General features: G+C 43.2%; 1 protein-coding gene across 1 annotated transcript in view; it reads left to right on the top strand.

The window, feature by feature from the left end:
- The first annotated feature begins 861 nt into the window (after positions 1-861).
- The window catches only part of hecw2a (HECT, C2 and WW domain containing E3 ubiquitin protein ligase 2a), a 41,449-nt gene continuing 22,549 nt past the window's right edge, over positions 862-19,761 (top strand). Inside the window, exons 1-9 of the mRNA XM_061053940.1 lie at positions 862-1,004; positions 11,197-11,863; positions 14,933-15,040; positions 15,712-15,806; positions 16,544-16,610; positions 16,944-17,113; positions 17,201-17,340; positions 18,362-18,462; positions 18,559-19,427. Coding sequence (XP_060909923.1) covers positions 11,485-11,863; positions 14,933-15,040; positions 15,712-15,806; positions 16,544-16,610; positions 16,944-17,113; positions 17,201-17,340; positions 18,362-18,462; positions 18,559-19,427 — 1,929 coding nt within the window. The 5' untranslated portion in view covers positions 862-1,004; positions 11,197-11,484. The remainder of the gene's footprint in view (positions 1,005-11,196; positions 11,864-14,932; positions 15,041-15,711; positions 15,807-16,543; positions 16,611-16,943; positions 17,114-17,200; positions 17,341-18,361; positions 18,463-18,558; positions 19,428-19,761) is intronic.

Raw genomic sequence — 19,761 nt, 5'->3', positions numbered from 1 at the left:
GCATTACACATTTTTGTTGTTGCAGTCGTTTACTCCTCGGTGTAAAAAAAAATAGTTAAATGCATCATATTGATCATGTGCATTAAATGTTATTCTGAAAACACTGGCTGTCTGTCTCATGTAGTTCAAAGTTATTGTAGCACTAAGTGCAGCAGAAGAAAAATATTGAAAACCACTAGGCCCTCCTCAAAAATAGCATTAAAGTGTAAGAAATGCACTCATCTGTATCTGTGCAGTCAGTGTTATTGCTCCACAGGTTGATAACATTCATCTCTCTCTCTCCCTCTTACTCCGCCCACATTGGCGTTTTCCCACATTAATATGCAATACATATATGTTATCAAACAGCAAAAACTACATCTCGGGGCTCTCCAAGCTTCAGAACAAATCCCTCCTCGCCTCCAGCAAGAAGAGTGATACACCACTGCAAATAACCAAACAGTACGCCATCCCCTGGGTTTCGCTTTTCTTTTGCTTTCTTTCTTGTTTTTTTAAGGATTGACAGCGGTGGCATTCTCTGCCCAGTCAGATTTTGTGCATTTACCGGAGCTGGTGGGAGGACGTCGGCACTGACTGCAGCACATTGCGATGCAGAGAGGGAGAAATGAGGATGCGATGCCTGTGTGAGCTGCACGCCTGAAGACTCAGCAGCAGCAGCAGCAGCAGCAGCAGAGTGGCAGGGAGGTTGCTGCTGGAGTTTATGCGCACACCTCTGGAGGCTGCTGCCGAATAGGGCCGAGGTGTCTCTGCAGCGCCGCAGCATTCACAGGGATACCGTCTCGATACGTGACTTCGAGCCTAAGCTGCCCTGGCTCGGGATCTGAGAGGGAGGGAGGAGAGGGGGGGGGGCTAGCGCGGCACCCCGCCCGTCTCTCCTCATTTGGACTGCAGGGATAACGACCTAAACCGTGATATCCCCGCGCAGAAACCACTGAGCAGGTGCTGGTGGCAGCGCTGTCATCATCCGTACACCGTGTCTTCCATCCTGCACCTCTGCGCCAAAGGTAAGCTCTGACACACAGTGCAGTCAGGAATGGAAGGACAGTGTAGGTGTTCATGGCTTCAAGCAGTGCTGCTCTTAACGATGATGATGATGATGATGATGATGATGATGATGATGATGCTCGGGCAGCAGAATATGTCATTTAACAACCGCAGCGTCGCCTCCTGCGTATCGCGGTCTGATGTTGTTGTGGTTTTGCACTGAAGGGGATAATTGATCGATTTTGTTTTCATGCATGCGTCTGGTGCAAGAGATGCATTAAAAGAAAATGACGTAGGGAATTCCCACAGTAATCCAATAGCGAGCGATGACACCTGCACAGTCCGCCAGTGCGGTCCCTATATGGCCTGCTCTGTCATGTGCGCAAAGCGGCAGCGCGCGCGGCCTCGGCGCAGCGCACATATTGTGTCGAAATGATTAAAGTTGGAGAGCAACTGTTATGTAACGTGATTTTGCTGACGTGATCGTGCCATGAGCGGGGGTTACCTTCACGTTTTCTTTTGGTCCAAGACGTGATGGTCAGATTCCAGAGAGGTGTCTGTGTTTACATTCACATGACCGTCTACCACTCAGAGCGCATAGCAGCCCGTGACATTTACTTTAAAATATCACTTTGCACTCATTAGTGAGATTTGTTGATCTGATGTTTATATTGTTCCTGCAATTTCGTTTATAAATGCCGCTTTAAGATGAATTGTACTTTTCTTCCCCAAGGGGTTTGATTTGATTGAATTCTGCAAAACTGCAAACATGCACAGCTTTCAAAAACATGATACACTTTGCAATCATGCTGATTTTTTCAAAAGTCAAGTTTTGTCAGATTTTTTTCCCCCCTGTAGATCATTACAAATATCTTTATATGACAGAATTTGTCACATGGTAAACCTGTGATGTAGATTTTGCTCAGAGCCTTTTAATCCCTGTTGCAGATGTTTCTGATGAGTCAGTGTGTGAAGTTTGAGGTTGTGGACTGATGGATTACAGGGTGAGCGAAAAGTTGTGCTGGACACTATAGCCTCTAAATCGAAGATTAAAAAGTATGTAGCCACAATATCATCCATTTGTTTTGAGGATTGCTGGTTCAAAGCAAGTTCAGCATCCTGGCTGTTGCCATCTTTGGTCAGATGTGATATGGATGAGAGGACGGAGCAGGAAGGGATTGACAATGTTACAAATTCATGTTGTATTTTTCATATTACTGGGTACCTTATTAGCACTAATCTGTTAAGAGGCCTCCATATAGGTTCAGAGACCTAACTGATAGCTTCTTATAGATCAAATATTACCAAAATACTAGACTCGCAGTCACTGGAAAAACTTGCCCAGTCCACTTAGTATTGAAAAATAAAACAGCAAGACAAATGATTTGTCCGCTGTTTGCATGAAAATTCTCTAAAAGGCTGTTATACAGAAACACGGCCGTGAGGTGAAGTTCAATGGCTTGAAATAAATGGAGGTGACATCTAGCAGACTCTAGCAGTGTCCACCTGTCACTCAAACTCGACACACACTGAAATATGCATATTTTAAAGGTGTAATGTAATTTTAACAGGTGGGTTATATAAGAATGTAAAGATGTCCTGATGGGGAAAAAGAAGCTTTGACGAGCAAAACTAGTTTTTGCACTTGCTGGCTGTTAATGTGTAATTCTACATTAAAGCAACAATAAACGTTTCCACCTTAAAATAGTCGATCTAACAGTTCAAAAACTTTCAATAGGCGTCCACATAGCTCCCTGGTCGCCTGCTTATAGCACTATGTACGTTTGGCAGCAGGCCGAGGTTCTCTCAAGAAGTGCGTACAGCTTTACGGCAGCCAGTTAGCACATCGTGATACTATTTGATAAAATGCCGGAGGCTAAGAGACAGGAGAGGACGAGGAAGAATGATGCTTAGAAAATAAAATAAGAGAGTGACCGAGCAAGAATCAGAGTGTACATCCCTCCAGATGTCAGTCACAACAGAGCACGTCGAAAATTAGGCTGTATTGCTATCAGTGTCATCGTTGTCTCATGTTTAGCAGCTTTACTGGGTGCAGAACGTCATCTAAACACCCCCCCCCCCCCCCCCCCCCGATATGTCCCATGTTTGCATACAAATAAAGAATCAATCCAACGGACTGTAGAAGCTAGCAGAGTCATATTTGTACAAATAAAATCTGCTAGTATGACAGTACCACGTCAGTCCACATGGGTCGTTGGCTTCCCACAACATCGCTCCGATACTTTTCAACAAATGCTCGTTGTCTGTGAGGGGGAGCACAGGGGGAGGCTACACAGCACTGTGTTTTTACGACAGTGCAGTTTCACTCAGACACCTTCAGTAGGCGCCGGAATTCCGAATTCCTAAACACTGTAGCTTTAAAGTTAGGCATTTAAATAAGAAACCTGATGGGGATTGTCTCGCTCTTGGTGGCAGTGTCCATTAGAGTAATTTAAGTTTTTTTTTTTTGCATTCTACTAACGGCTACATTTACCAGCCCTTGAGCTTGTTGCTCTAAAGTAAGGAGGTGGGTAAAAAGATGTAGAAATCCTCCGTTACCAATTGTTTAATAGATAGAACAAAAGCATTGCACTACTCTCCAAAAGAAGATGAATATGCCGGACTGCTGTAATACAATAGTTTGTTCGATTAGATTTGGGAGAAGAAATGGAGGCTTTCTTTTGAGGAGTCGACTGTTTGTTGAAGCGGCAGACTCACCCACCCACACAGTTTGTTTTTATGGTCATGTTACCTGATAAGACCTTTTTTCTTGAAGATGTGTGGGTGAGTACAAACACCTCTTGAGTGAGGTCTCCTTTACTCACTTGCAAGTTTCGCACACCTGTTACAGGAAGGAGGAATGAATGACCTCATCACCTGGTGTTTGGTCTGTGTATATTTGTTAAGAACATGTTCGTATTATGGTTAAGAAGAGCCTTACAATGCAAACTCTCAGCTTTAATTAGAAGGAAAACTATTACAATCTGAGCAAAAAGGAATAAGGAATAAGAGTTCTTTCATATTGAGGACTGTCCTTTATTCACCAAAAGTTACTGGACATCATCTCAAAGGCTGTTTAGGTTTGTCATGATAACAAAGTCTTAAAAAATTAAAGTCTTAGGAACCCAATATTGCAGGTTTTTGGGGGGTTTAAATTAATTGCAAACAAACACCTGCAAAGTGTCTAAATTGCACAGGTTTAGTTTTGGTACTGAAACATTGCCAATGTACAGAGAAATCAGCCTCCCTGCTAAAGTGCGAAACAATACCAATAAAACACATATAACTACCTCCCCAAAAGAAAGGCACAAAATACTTTTTTATGTCATTTTTTGTGAATTCGATGTATTTAATCAGAGCATGATGGTCTTTTACGTCTTTTATCTCGTTGTTTCCTCCCTTAATTGACAACAAACAAACAAAAAAGTGAAGAAAGCTATGTTGAATGCCTTCCACAAATCAAACACAGGCCGCATTCCTCTTTTACAGAAAGGGTGGCGTTGTTCACTCGGCGAGGCCGATATCAATCAGTTTTCCGGCCGTAAAAGCTATTTTGGGCCGGCAGAGGCCTGTCATGAGGGATGCCTCCTGACGAGTGACTCATCCCAGACATGTACACCCAGGGCGATGTGTTTAGAAAAATACCCCGAGCGGGACGGGGTTGCTCTTTTTTTTTCTTCTTCTGGGAAGTGGGAACACTCTGGCACCAACTCTGTGGTCTGTGTTGTCTCAGAATGACTCACAGAGCTGCTACGTCCAGCGAGGCCTCACTGCAGTGATGCTGGTTGAACCGCAGTCTTCATGGACCTTTAGGTTCATGGTCAGTTTGTGAAGAGAGTTTATTTACATCTTCTGTTCTGGGTCAGAGTAACTGTTTGAAGCGGCTTGGATAAGAATGTGAATGGGGTTTTGATTAGCCTTGGTGCATTTGTTTCAGTGTGTGATTCTTCTTGCTGCTGGTTGTGTGCTTTGTTCTTAACCGCATGTGTCAGTGAGGCACAATAAGACCTCAGTGCCAGCTCCCCAAGGTGCCCGTTCTGTCAGGCTGTAAAGAGCAGCAGTCACCTCCACAGGGGCACAGAGGGGTCCCAATGCTGACATTACCACACACACACACACACACACACACACACACACACACACACACACACACACACACACAAACACTCTCACACAAACACACACACACACACACATGGCCAGAGAGGATCAGAGAGGAAGGGAGTGAGGAGCAGGAGGAATCCCTTCACTGACATCACAGAACCCACAGTTCACAACACATATTCTTATTTTCACTATTGATCACTCTTCTTTTTATTTTGTTTTATTTATACAATAAAATGATGAAAATAAGTGAACTTTAGTGAAAACCCTTCTCATGGAAGTTACTTTGGTGCGTTACAAAACTGCGTTTCTATTTACATCTGGATATGTTTATGTATCGTCATACAGGTTTATACATTTCCTGTGGCTGTGTACCCTTTTCTGTACAATATTATAACCCAGAGGTACAATAAAACTACCATTTTATTTACCCGTCCCTCAGCTGATACGTCACAGGTTTAGGAGGGAGAATGCGTGTATAGCTCCTTTCACACACTCACTTCCCTGCTGAAAAAAAAAGCCTTTAGATTTTTCAGGTTGGCAGTGTGTGTAAAACACGAACGGCTGAGCAAGAAGTCGGGCTGAGCTGATGTAGAAAGCAGCAAGTGATGTGAAGTTTGCCGCAAGTGAGTGGGCGGGCTGCAGACGCTTTTATCATGCAAGGGGAGCAAAAACCTGAAGCAACTTGTAACAGGATGATTAAAGCATCCACACAGTGCAAGGCGGCTTCATGCTCTTTCTGCATGGCCAGTGTGTGCTGTTCCACTCTTTCGCTGATACTTTGGAGACACTCAGTAAAACTTAGCATTGATGAGCTGTCATCATGGGACAGGCCTTTGTCGCTTTGTCAGGCAGCTTGGATATGTTGCTTCTGCAGCTACCTGTCCTGACAGGGAAAATCACCCGATGTAAGGGACACATTTGAAAAGGGTCACCCTGGAAGATGTCAGGGGGAGATTGTCCTGAAATGTTCTGGAAATTATCAGGAGTTCCTGTGTGAATAGGGTTTGTACCTGACTTTATTTGGGGCTATTTCAGCATAATACAATGACATAACATGAATGCAACTTTATCCCAGAATCCCATGCTGAATCACAACATTTATCAAACTTTGTCTTTTGTTGTTGATCAGATGGAGAGAATCCTAGTGGCAGAAATTAATGTTTCTAAAAATAACAAATCAAATTAGTAGTAAAAATTTTGGATTAACTCTAGATTAAGATTTTCCAGGGATAACAGAAACATAAGAAGCACAAACCAGCTGTGCGTGCATGCGTGTGCGTGTGTGTGTGTGTGTGTGTGTGTGTGTGTGTGTGTGCGCGTGTGTGCGTGTGTGCGTGTGTGTGTGTGTGTGTGTGCAGCTTACAGCAGTGTATGCGCCTCTGATTTTGAAGATTCAGCACATCTTTTTTTCTTGGCATGAGGTTTGTAAGGGGAGGTGTACAGCCTTACTGCTACCCTGGTGCCTGTCAGTCACGCCTGTCACATGGGACGCTACACCAGCCGGACGTCTTCAGCCTCGCCATTTATAAAACACACAGCTGTCACAAATGACGGCGTTATTTGTACGTCCCAAATATCTCCAGATCCTCCATGATGCCATCCTGTTGCAGGAATGCTACACAGCAATCCAGCACATTCTGCCACACTCCATCAGATCCTCCACTGCACATGTGGCTCTTTTCAGTATTCACTCATAGGCCGTAGAAAACATGGAGTCTCAGTGGCATAGCCCATTGGTTCAACCGTCACCATACTGGAAATGCTGTATCAACCTAACTTTCTATAAATCCAGAAACAGACAAAGAGGAGGAGCTGAGGTGGGTCTGAAGCCTCCTAGCACACAACTATGCCACACCCACCTGTCAAATTAGACACGCCCCTGAATAATTATGCAATTGAATTAAGCCTTAAGGTGTCAAGTTTAACAGCATGTTAGTGGTTAGAAGTAGAAACACAAAATACATTTTAAAATACTTTCTGTAACACCTTGTTAATCTGTGTCAGTTTAGGCCTAGAGTCAATCAGTAATCCCATATCAGGTCAAAGCTGAGCAGGGCGGTCGAGTCAGGATTATAAAAGAAAACGCAGTATTTCAGAAGAAAAAGAGCTGGGCGAGTCCAGATTGTTCAGTGTCCTCCCCTGAGGTCATGTTTCGGTCTGTGCTGCTGCGTGCAGCGGGTCAACAGACTCTTCATCCACTCTGACGCGAGCCGAGCTGGTGCAGCCGCAGCGTCCCCCCGCTGCACAGCAGGTTTAGAGTTAATGTTTACAATGAGTGCAAGGCCTGGCACACATGAGGAGGGTTGCATGGGCCACACAATTATATAACATCTCAGCAGTTTAACACACATTTACCTCTGTTTGTTTTTCTGATGGTTAATGGCCCCTCCCTCCTGCTGCAACATGAACACACGTGAGCAGGATTTACGTATTCCTGCATCTGTGATGAAGGTTTTATTCCGTCATAAATCCCCTGAATGCAGTGTGTGTATGCATGCATGTGTGTGTGTGTATACATGTGTGTGTGTGTGTGTGTGTGTGTGTGTGTGTGTGTGTGTGTGTGTGTGTGTGTGTGTGTGTGTGTGTGTGTGTGTGTGTGTGTGTGTGTGTGTGTGTGTGTGTGTGTGTGTGTGATGAAGCCACGCTCTGGTAATCTTGTCGAGTCAGGGGCGTCCAGGCTTTCCCCATGTCAAATGCAGCAGATTTTATTTCAATATCAGGCCTGGTTTATATGGAAACACAGCCAATCCACATACATCAGCTCCGGGGCTGGTTCATCATTTCTGTTCAGTCGGTTCAAAATGCAAAGTGGATTGATTCCGAAGCTCAGGAGCAGTTTACACCGTGTATTGGACAATTTTTCATACACCCATACTGCCTTGAAATTGCTTTGGAAATTATTTACCAATCTGTGCGTGGGGAAGATTTTCCACAGTCAAACACACACTACTACTACTTCTGCTTGTTATCTTCACATTGATATGTCTCCGGATTACAAACGAGACTGAAGGGAGGAGAAGATGGGAAAGATGGATGACATGACAGAGCAAAGTAGACATCCAAAAGCAGTTTGCGTGCCATATGATGCATTTACCTCGGCCTCAGATTTGAGCCTTTTGTCAGTTTGATGAATGACGTAGAGACAGATGTGAGCTGGTGTAGTTGTGGATGGAGGACATAGTGAGGTTAAAGGGACAGGTGAACAGAAGCCGTGCCTACAACACACAGCTCAATTGTTGTTATTACATTTAATGAGAGGGGCGGCTGTGGCTCAGTTGGAAAGTCAGGGGTTTGAGCCCCAGCTCCTGCAACAACATGTCCGATGTGTCCTTGGGCAAGACACTTAACCCCAAGTGACTCCCACTGCTTTGTCAGCGGCGTATGAATGTGTATGAATTTACATAGCAACCTCTACCATCAGTGTGTGAATGTGTAGGTGTGACCTGCGGTGTAAAAGTGCTTCGAGTAGTCAGAAGACTAGAAATGTGCTATACAAGCTCAAGTCCATTTACCATTAACCATTAAATCCTGTATAATCTGCTCCAGTTAGCTAAACAAAGACACTCCTTTAAATCCAAAAGTCTGATCATATAGACACAAATATTTACACTACTGAAAATGTACTATAAAAATCTCTATAAAAGTGAGTATTGGCTAAATGTCCTTAAAACAGCAAAGTCAAATGTGCTTCTAATAACTCCAGGACTTCCATCGGAATCATCATATTCAAACATTTTCTTCAGTATCAAAGTAATCCAGTTAAAGGTGACTGCACATCAATGGGTCATTGTGCCAATTTCTGGGAATTACATATGGTTGTTAATGGCTGGGCTATGGCAGCTCACCTCAAGTGGACACTCGAGGAACTGCCCCTTTTTGCTCTTGTGGCATAGCTTCATGTACAACACCAGAGGTTACAGCTTGGTTAAGATTCCCATTGGTTAATGAAATATATCTTTAGAAACCTGAGATGTTTCAGGTGAAAACACCACAGCTGAATGAAACGATAGTTTTGTTTTAGTTTTAGTTTTCTTATTCGTTGGCAGCTTTAGTCTCAGTAGCCTCCAGGAAAATGAAACGATGGTTTATTCATGCAGCATTTGGGATTTTTGATGCTACTTTGGATTCTGGATCTCTTTTTCTGAATGATGCTGTCTTTGAAGCCTATTTTAAGCCGGCCATATTATTTATTCATGACACATTAATAAAAAAAAAAAAATCGAATCAATTACAGGCTAAAAATATCTGGGCCCAAGCTTGATTAAAATCCTGACACGCAGTCCCACAGTTCTTCGTGCATGCATGTTACAAAAGAGGTTCAGAGTTAGATTTAAGCAGGATAGCTGTCTGATTCTTTGCCTACATTTCCTCTCTTGTTGCTCAGCTAACTGGCTGCTGGTGATTTTTACTTTACTGATATGAGGGTGGTACTCTGTCGTTAAAGAATCGGCTTGGATATCATCCTTTAACCCTGTTTGTTAGAATTACAAAAAATGAACCCTGGACCGGGTCAGTTATTATTTAGCAATAGAACATGAAGCACCAATCTCAAAACTATTAGTTCAATATCAAAATATACAAAGGAAATGTAAAGGTCAGTGTCACATATGTTGAGTGTTTCAAACCTGAGTGACAGGCGTGCAGTTTCACAGTTGTGCTTATTCGAAGGCTCCTAACTTTACAGTCCACATGTTTTTATTAAGTACAGCGTTGCATACAGTGCAGCCCACACGCTGAGCCCTGCAGAGGAAGCGATGGTTTCAAAGCATCACTGGACAGCTCAGCTTTTGAGACATATACCCACTTAAAATGCCACAGATATCAGGGCTTAGCTCAGACTAAAACCCACACAGTTTTCCGGTGACTGAACAGGCACATATTAGCTGAATATTACCCCCCCCCCCCCCTCCCAAAAAAAAAAAAAAAAAAACCTCTTCTTCTCAGCCTGTCTAAAAAACCAGCTGCCTTTGGCAAGACTCAGAAGTCACATGCCATCCTCCCTTTAAAAACAAAATGGCTCTGATGGAGACAGCGCTCCCCAGACGGCTCCCAAACTGGCATTTGCTGATTGAAGAGTTTCCTGGGAGGCAGATGCAGCTGCCTGTCTCCTTTTACCGAGGCGGCCTATACTGACAGAAACCATAGAAGCACAGATGCAGAGATGTGTAAATCGTGTGTGTGTGTGTGTGTGTGTGTGTGTGTGTGTGTGTAAAGGTTTGTAGGATGATTTAAAGATTTAATTTCCCAGTAGTTACATGGAAATGATTGACGACAAAATTAAGGTCGCTCCTCTGCCGAGTGGTGAAGTCTCTTCATACCAGAGGATAATACATACACTCTTAAGCCCCTTTCACACATGCAGCTCTAAACTTTTCTAGAACATTTCAGGACAGCCTTCCCCTGGCAGCCGTTTACAACATACGCAAGATTGCTAACGACACTATGATGACCTTAACATCAATGCTACATGTTTGAACATATTCACATTATCAACCAAAGAGCGGAAAAGAACAAACTGGCAAGCGGATATGAGTGTAGAGCCTCATTATGTTCACAGAGATCCCAAAGATTTCTCATTGGTCGTGTTGATTCAAATGTTGGATTTTCCTGAATAGAAACTGCTGCGTTCACACACTGGTTCCCCCAGACTTCTCTGGGAAGAGGAAGAAGTCTAGATATTGTCGGGGGGGCCGGATTGTGTTCACACATGCAGCCCACAGCGAACATGTTTGGAAGTTTTCAGGAGTGTAGTGCATGTGTGACATGTACTTTAAGTGTTTCATAGATTTATCAAAGAGGTGTTTACTCCTTACCATTATGACAATAGTGGCAATGAAGATAGGTAATTCAAATAGATAAGAATTATGCACATCCATTTCTTCTTTCAGTAGAAGAGTTGTCAGAGGAAGAAAGGGAGGAGTATTGAAAATGGTTCTGCTGGGATATTTACTTTGGTAACAGGTTTTTACAGTAAACAACTTCACCAATGACCAAAGGGTGTTCAGTCCTTGGTTGGTTGCATCAAACAGCTAGAAATTCTTTCTTCTATTTTGTTGGAGCGTTTTTTTTTTTAAATCTCTTTCTTCTCTGTCTGTGTCTCTTCAGGTCCCTCAGTGCCATTGGAGAACATGAAATGAGCGTGGTCAGTTTTGTAGCGCTGCAAAGACCGAAAGAGACGATAAGTGGAGCTTTCATTTCAAAGGAATCAACACATCATCTCTAAGGCTCCTGTATGGTTCCTGTCACGGCCAAACGCTCTTCAAACATGAGGATTTCAGCTGAGTCGACGCGGCAGCCCGAGTCGTAAGAAGCTCCGACTCATCTCGGCCTGTTTTGGGCCTTCTCAGTAGCCGTTTTTACTCCTGGTTGCTGCCCTTTTACCAACAGTTCACCATGCGTCCTTCCCTGGCCACAGCAGTCCTACCTCCAAGGACCCGTTCTCACAATCCTCCTAACCTTGCAGTCGGGGGCCGTGAACACCTGTCAGCGCCTCGAAGGCGCAGCCCCCATCTCCGGCATACACTGAGTCCAGAAAACCTTCGAACTCTTGCAGAGAGGGGCGGAGCTGCTGTGGATACCGTTTCTATGGTCAGCAGTCCGATCGGCCTACCACGAGCTAACAGCGACACGGATCTCGTGACCTCCCACAGCCGGTCTTCGCTAACGGCGTCCACTTTGGAGTACACGTTGAACCGTGGCCAGAACCTCGTCATATCCTGGGATATCAAAGAGGAGGTGGACGCTACAGACTGGATTGGACTCTACCACATTGGTGAGATGAGATTTTTTCTGTTGCTGGTGAAGCTGATTTAAACTTTTCTCTAGGTCCAGGTATAATCTCAAGATTCAAGATGAATCTGAGCCAAGACTCAGATCTTAAAGGAAAGGTTCAAATTTAGCAGATTGCAAATCAAGATCTAAGTTTTTTTGGTGAAAATTCTGAACGATGAATACACTTTCTGTTAAAACCTCATTGATATTGTTACTGCAGACCTGAAATGCAGTCCTTAGAATAAACACTACAATGCAAAGCCCTCCTGTTGATGTTAATTTGAATATTCTGAGACTTCAGACTTTGCTTTCAAGTTGAAGTGAGGTCTCAAGTAAAGGCCTGACCAGTCTCTCTTACATGCATGCTGCTCTAAATGCATGTCACTAGTTCATCGCATGTATTTTGATTTGTTCTTCTATTTTAGGGCTGAAGGGTCAATGATATGCATAGCTCTGTGTTTTGAAAAACACCAAACAAACCAAACTATTATATTTGATGTGATATTTATTATAGATTCTGAAATATTTAATTACAAATTTTTAATCCTTAAATTCAGAGCAACTACTGCATTCAGCAAACAGCTGGATCAGCAGTGAGCTCAGAGGTAACATCAGCTCGTGGTCATATGTGTAGAACAGGAAGCAATCAGAGATTGTTATCAACACAGGTGCTCGTTGATCAGTATTTCTCCTGTATTACTTTTCACCAGGATGGACAGATCCACCTGAAGGTTTGAGCCTGATAGCCTTCCTCAGCACACAGCTCAATGTATTTCTCCCTGTCAAATTCTGTCTCTAAGCAGGATTAGCTGGAATTTATTGGAGACCACCCCACATTCAGCTGAGAGCTGTGCACGCTTTGTGATGGTGTGTATGTTATTGTATACCGAGGCAGAGCTGTTACATGTTGAGTCAACAGCTCCTGTTGCAGTATTGACTCAGAGTTGGACTCTACCTGGCTACTCTCAGCCCTCAATAATAAAACACTTGGATCAGCTGAACGGCTTTAAGGTCGCGCAGGTCAAGACAGCTCGTATCCCGAAGGCATGCAGGTTTCACAGATAGTTCAGCAACAGAGTTAAGGCAGAAAAATAAGTGTTGAGAAGAGCTCTGGATATTATCATCAAGAACACTGAAGAAAAAACAATTAGATCAACATATTTTGACCATGATCTGTCTCAAGATTTTCCATTTCCAGATTCTTAATTATCCCATTTTTGACAACTTTTGAAGTTTTGAAGTTTTGATGTTTTGAAGATGTCACTTTGGGCTGTCTGAAATTGCAATTATTAATTTTGTACAGTTATACAATTTATGTTTTTGTGATTTTATGACCTAAAGATTGATCACTCAGTGTCACATTATCAGCACAACAGTGACAAACATTTAGTCGCAGCTCGGGTATAGAGGCAGACTTTTTGTCTGTCATCATCTACTTTAATCACCAGCTTCAGACATGTGGAAATGCATCAAACAGGTGAAAACTTGAGACTTGAGACTTGCTCTGATAGTGGACTAAAGGCCCATTCATATGACAAAAGGCTGGATTTCTTACTCTTTGTCTTGCTCGTATATCAGTGGGCTTTTTGACTTATGGAACAATGAGACGTTTTTGACTTTAGTTTGTTTTTATGTAATAATGTGAAAGACTTCTTGTTACATGTCCAGCACTTCCATGTCTTTCAGGATATATTTAGAACATTACAACAGCCCTTGTGGGCGGCTGTGGCTCAGTGGTAGAGTCGGTCGTCTCTCAACTGGTAGGTTGGGGGTTCAAGAATAACATCTGATGGTTACTTTACATAGCAGCCTCTACCATCAGTGTGTGAGTGTGTAGCTGTGACCTGTGGTGTAAAAGCGCTTTGAGTAGTCAGAAGACTAGAAAAGAAATGTACAAGCTCAAGTCTATTTACCATTTCCCTAAATTATTGTTGAACAGCATAACCAGTGTTGTTTGAGCCCCCAAAACAGATCATAGAGAGATGTGTCTATGGTTGTTGCCTTCACAATGTAAGTTTCTTTCTCCCTGTCACTTCGGATAGATTGCATTTTACAGTGAAGCAGAAACTCAAAGTTGTCTCTTCACACCAGATAATAGCCGGTCTAAAACAGTGTCATTTAGAGGAAAATTGCAGTCAGTGAGCTGTGCAGCATGATGTATTGTGTTAGTAATGGATAATGGATTTCTGAACACAATGAATGTGCTTGACTTCTAAGAGGTCACACAAACCTGCAGTAAAACAGATTGCTGGATATTCTGGACACATCATGCCATTATTTCATGAAAAAAAAAACATTAAAGGTTAAAGAGTTTTCAAACGTGTTTTCCAAATGATTCTGTTGTGTTTCTGCCACCCTCCACGGCCCCACTGGTCTTGTTTGTTGACTGCGTCTTCTTAACCTTTACCTTGTAGGTGAAACTGCTGTTTAGGAGAAAGAGATAGCGTAGACTGCAAGTGCTGAGCCGGGCGTCAGGTCACTTCATATCGATCATAAGGCCTCCAGGACTTCATTACCTGCACCAGGGTCTTAAATCCCAGAGGGGCTACTACTATCCTCGACTAAGCAGACATTCAATGATAAGCAACTTGCCCTCCCCTTCAAACATACACAGACACACACACAGGCTTGCTTATGCACACACATATTCTGCACACACACTCCTCCCTTTCCAGTCAGCTGAGTTTGGTGCTTCATTAATCTGTGTGCAAAAGTGCTATGTGCAGCGGAATTCCCCCTCCATGTTTTTAACTCAGAGGAAGTTTGGTGTTTGTCCTTCTGGTTAGAGGTTGAGTGGAGGCTATTTTGGGAATGGATTTCACTGATTAAAGGCAAACATGTGTTTTGAAAGACAGAGTCTGCAGACTAAACATACTAATGGAATGAGCAGATGCAGCTGTTTTTAGTTTGTTGTAGCAAGAGCGGGACCCAGAACTTATACAATTGTCTCCTGTTGTGTCATTTAACATTCTTTGAATCAGGAGGAATGTCAACACAGCAAGTGCGCCATTTTTCTCAAGACAAAGTCAATACACACTGCGGTCTAGCTAACATTTATTCTCCTCTGCAGATGAAACCAATCCGTCAAACGTTTGGGACTGTAAAAACCGAGGCGTGAATGGCACCCAGAAGGGTCAGATTGTCTGGAGGCTGGAGCCCGGGGCCTATTTTATGGAGCGTAAGTCAACCAAGCTGCGAAAAACACAACTTCCTTTTACCCTTTAAATGTTTATTAACTAAGATTTTTTATGTATTACTGTAATAAAGGTAAAACAATATTAAAGTGGCCATATTATAAACATTACAAGTTTAATATTTTATCTCTGTGGAGCCTCTGTAGTAGCGTTGCATGATTTGAAATTAAAACCCTTATTATTCTGTGAAAACCCTCAGTTCAGCCTCTGTTTGACACGGGCAATAATAGGTACTGTCTCTTTAAGGCCCCCCTCCCCCAAAAGCCCACTATCCACTGATTGGCCACTGGGTACATGGGTGCTTCCTTGTTCAGCTGTGTCTGAGGCATATGACCATATAAGGAGTTCTGTGACTGTGATGTCACAAAATGACTATGGAAGAAAAAACTGTCTGATACCTTGTGTTGAGAGCAGACTGAGCTCTGAAGACTGAGATTTCTCCGACACTTAAACTTTGTCATAATAATTATGTTTGTCCAGCATTATAACAATAAGTATGAGAAACGTGGAACAGTATCATACCCCTTCTTTAAAGATTCCCATAAGCTGATCACAACATCTCATGAAATATATTTATCCTCAAACTCATGAAGTGTATTCTACGTGCACTCTGCAGGATCGCACATCCCATAACTCTTTGCTGCTTTCTCTGCAGCCGAGACAAAGATCTGTTTTAAATATTACCACGGAGTGAGCGGAGCCCTGAGAGCCACGACGCCCTGCATCACCGTGAAGAATCCTACAGTACTGGTCTGTGTGTGTGTGTGTGTGTGTGTGTGTGTGTGTGTGTGTGTGTGTGTGTGTGTGTGCGCGCATGTGTGTGTGTGTGTGTGTGTGTGTGTGTGTGTGCGTGTGCATGTGTATGTGTGTGTGCGCGTGTGTTTATGTGTGTGTATTTGTCAGTGTCAGTGCATCTGTTTTACATTTTGACATTTAGATTCTCAGGCTTAGCACTATCATCATGGTTAAACTTAGACACTGGATGTGAAGATGATATTGAATAATTGTTTTAATTTCAGAAACGTTTAAGACTGAATTTTTGTGTTTGTTGACTCCCTAGAAGAAGTGAATAGTGAAACTCTTGATCTTTTGAATGATCTCATATTGTTTTGTTTAATGGTTTCAAACGCAACAAACTATCAGAGAGGAATCACAACATTCAAGTTCATTAGAGTTGATTTTTCATCTGAAATAAGTATGAACAAAACTGTCTGAAATTATATTCATCTAGAAGTCTTAGAAAGTAATTTAGAATACACATGATTTGTATATAATAGAGCATCAGAGAAGTGCAGCCTGGTATGTGAGTGCTGGTTTGTAGGTGCTACGAGGTTTCATACCGTCCAGTTAGTTGAATTCCCTCCTCATATATGTGCTTCTGCATTAGCATCTTCATTTATGTGAATTTAAAAGACAGGTGTGGTCGACTGTATATGTTTCTGTGTCTCTGTCTGTGGTGTGAAAAGTGTGATGTTGTTCCTTTACAGGCGGAGGGGCTGTCAGAACAGGTGGGCATTGAACATCCGAGAAAACTGATCAGCTTTACTTTGACAGGTGAGTTTAGAAGTTAACGTTTTGAACAACATTTTAACTGCTGTTGTAAAATGAAAATGAACTAAGAAGTAGTTTGTAACACAATGCTGTTCAAAATACTTCAGAAATCAGAACAGTCTGGACGTGGAGATTGAGTAAAGTGTAGTTATTAGCTGGATGGTGACATACGATACATATCTTAGTATTTTTCTCTGTAAAGAAATAACAAAAAACCAAGTCAGTCCTCAGTCGAATCCACAAGGTCACACAGGCACTTTGATATACAGCCAGCTGCACGATGCTAATTAAAGAGAGCATCACTGTTAACTTGCCTTTACTTCCTGCTTGTTTAAGATCTGAGGGCCCTCGGCCTGAAGAAGGGAATGTTTTTCAACCCTGATCCGTACCTGAAGATGTCCATCCACCCGGGGAAGAGGAGCGTCTTCCCCATCTTCAGCCACCACGGACAGGAACGACGCTCAGCCATCATCGCTAACACCACCAACCCCGTCTGGCATGGAGAGGTGACATTTAAGCTTCTACCTCATCATCGTTCATAAAGTGTAAATATGGGACTGGACTGACCATCTATGTTTCTACCTTCTTTGCAGAAATACACATTCGTAGCACTAATGACGGACATCTTGTACATCGAGGTGAAGGACAAGTTTGCCAAGAGTCGACCAATCATCAAACGCTTTCTCGGTCAGCTGACTATCCCTGTGCAGAGACTTATTGAAAAAATACCTGGGTATGTAATAAACACAGACTCCTCCTGCAGACACAAACAAACACACACACATACTTTCAGTCAGGAGAAGGACAGTAGGACACATTTTATGACTTCATCATCAAATTAATGTTTTTTCTTTTTAGTGAGGCTGTATGATTTATTTGTTTTGAGGTCTTAATGATAAATCGGTACAGAGAGTCGTGGATTTGTCCGAGTATACTTCAGCTGGCAGTGGTGAGACATGCTGTAATGGTTCCAGTGTTATCCTTTGGGGTAGATTTGGCCAGTTAATGAAAGTCCTCTAACAGTCCTTCGACTCAGGCTCAGACTGTTCTTCAATTTGTCTGACAAAATGACAGAAAGGCTCCCTGTAGAGACCTTTATACTTCAATTATACGCTGTTCAGACCAGTCAAATCTCTCTCTTATAAGCCACCAGAATCAATTCACAATATTTATGGTTTTTTTTTTGATTTCACAGAACATTCGTAGCTGCCTGTCTAATGCTGCCTAAATCAGTTAGTTTGTTGCTATTGTGTGATTTGGGTGTTTTAAAGTGTAAAATCACATCCAAGAAAACACCAAAACAAAGAGGTCATCCAGATCCTCCCGTGTTGCAAGGTTGTTGCAGGAGGTTGAATTAGCGTTTTTGTCAATGGAGTCTGGTGGTTTTCACGGAATGTAAAGCTGTGTTATTAAGCTAACAAAAAAATCTCATTTTTGGCATTAATGGACGACATTAAGAACTACAATACTATCTGCTTTATTGGTTATTTTTAGGCCTTTTTGACCTTTTGGCAGTCAGGAGGGGATGAAATGCAGCACAGGGCTGAGGCCGGATTCGAACCCACTGGCTCCTAACACACTTCAGAATTGTTTTTTCCGGTTGCACAGTTTGAAGCACTGAATGGCTTGGCTCCACTAGGCCCTTTAAATCTTCCGTTTTTTCCACCCCTGGCAGTCCCTCGCTATATGAGGTTTGCAGGATCACAGAAGTCATGGTGTACTATCCCTGTTTTTAATTTTGTTTTGATTTCCAGAGTTCAGCCAGTGAGTTTCTCCTTGTGCAGACGACTGCCCACTGAACATGTGAGTGGACAGTTACAGTTCAAAGTGGAGCTCACATCAACGGGACCAGATGGTAAACCAGCATTACATTTATTTTTGCCACTACGTCATTTTTTTTTTGGAAGCTGTCTTCCTCAGCACTGAAATACAACCTTTCTGCCTCCTGCAGGTGCCTCTCCAGATTCTATCATCGGCATGTCGTCCTTGAACGGAGCTCCAGGGACTCCATCCGATGATGAGGATCTGCCCCATCATCTTCCAGGAGTAAATATTGTATCAGTGGTCTCTGCAGGTCCGTCGCCTACTGGCTCGCAGGGCTCACAGGGCACGTGGGAAGGCGGGGCCTCAGCCTATCCAGAGAAGGACCTGTGTCTTATCGGAGCCGAGGCCAGATATGTAGACGCTGAAAGTCTGTCAGGCCATGAGATGCTTCAGAGGTCGCTCATCGAGGGCCTGGATGCTATCGAGGCACCCAAAGGTCCCGGTGAAAGACCCCTGGGTGCGGCCTCACCTAAACTACGCTCTAGCTTTCCGACACACACCAGGCTCAGCGCCATGTTGCACATCGATTCCGACGAAGACGACGAGAGGTCCGGGGCCAATGACATCACTCCGTCGCCGCTGTCACCGCTGCTGATGAATGGGGAGCCGCCAGATATTCCTGATGAAGATGATCCGTTTCCTGAGATCCATGAGGAGCCAGAGCAGCTGGAGCCCTCAGTGCTGGAGGAGGAGCCTGGGGGTGCAGGTGGTACGGCAGGTGACTTACCTCCTGAGGCCGTGGTGGCTCTGGAGATGGGGGCGGGTTTGGACTTGGATGACTTTTTGGAGCCAGACGTCTTCTCCGAGGTGGACGACACTCCCTTCACAGAGGCAATGTCCCATAATGTTTTGACAGAGGGTGGAGAAGTGCCCGAGGAAGGTAGGGGGGGTATAGAGGACCCCTCGTCAGAGATTGACACCTGCTCCATGGCAACAGCCCAGCAGACTGTCGTCTCCTCATCAGAGAGCTGTCCAATCACACTGACGACGGCTGTGGTGAGTTCATTATCATTTTATCACCATCGGAGAGTAAATATCTGTTCTATTACTACGAAACCATCGGGGTACCATTTATGGCCGCGGCTCATTTTTATTATCTTTATTAAATGTCAACTGCAGATTTTCAGTGGAAAAAACACAAGTTAATATTAATCTCAAACACAGAGGAAGGCATAGAGCTGTCACATTTGAGAAACGAGAAACAGAAAATGTTTAACTTTCTGTTAAGGTCAACAAAACAGTGGATGAATTGTTTTTAATTTACTTATTTATTAATCGACTCATAGCTCAGCACTACAGTCTCTCTGTGTTCGTTGTTTTACATTACACA

Source organism: Labrus mixtus, chromosome 13 (genome assembly GCF_963584025.1).
Source record: "Labrus mixtus chromosome 13, fLabMix1.1, whole genome shotgun sequence".
NCBI lineage: Eukaryota > Metazoa > Chordata > Actinopteri > Labriformes > Labridae > Labrus > Labrus mixtus.
This window is presented reverse-complemented; position numbering and strand designations above follow the sequence as displayed.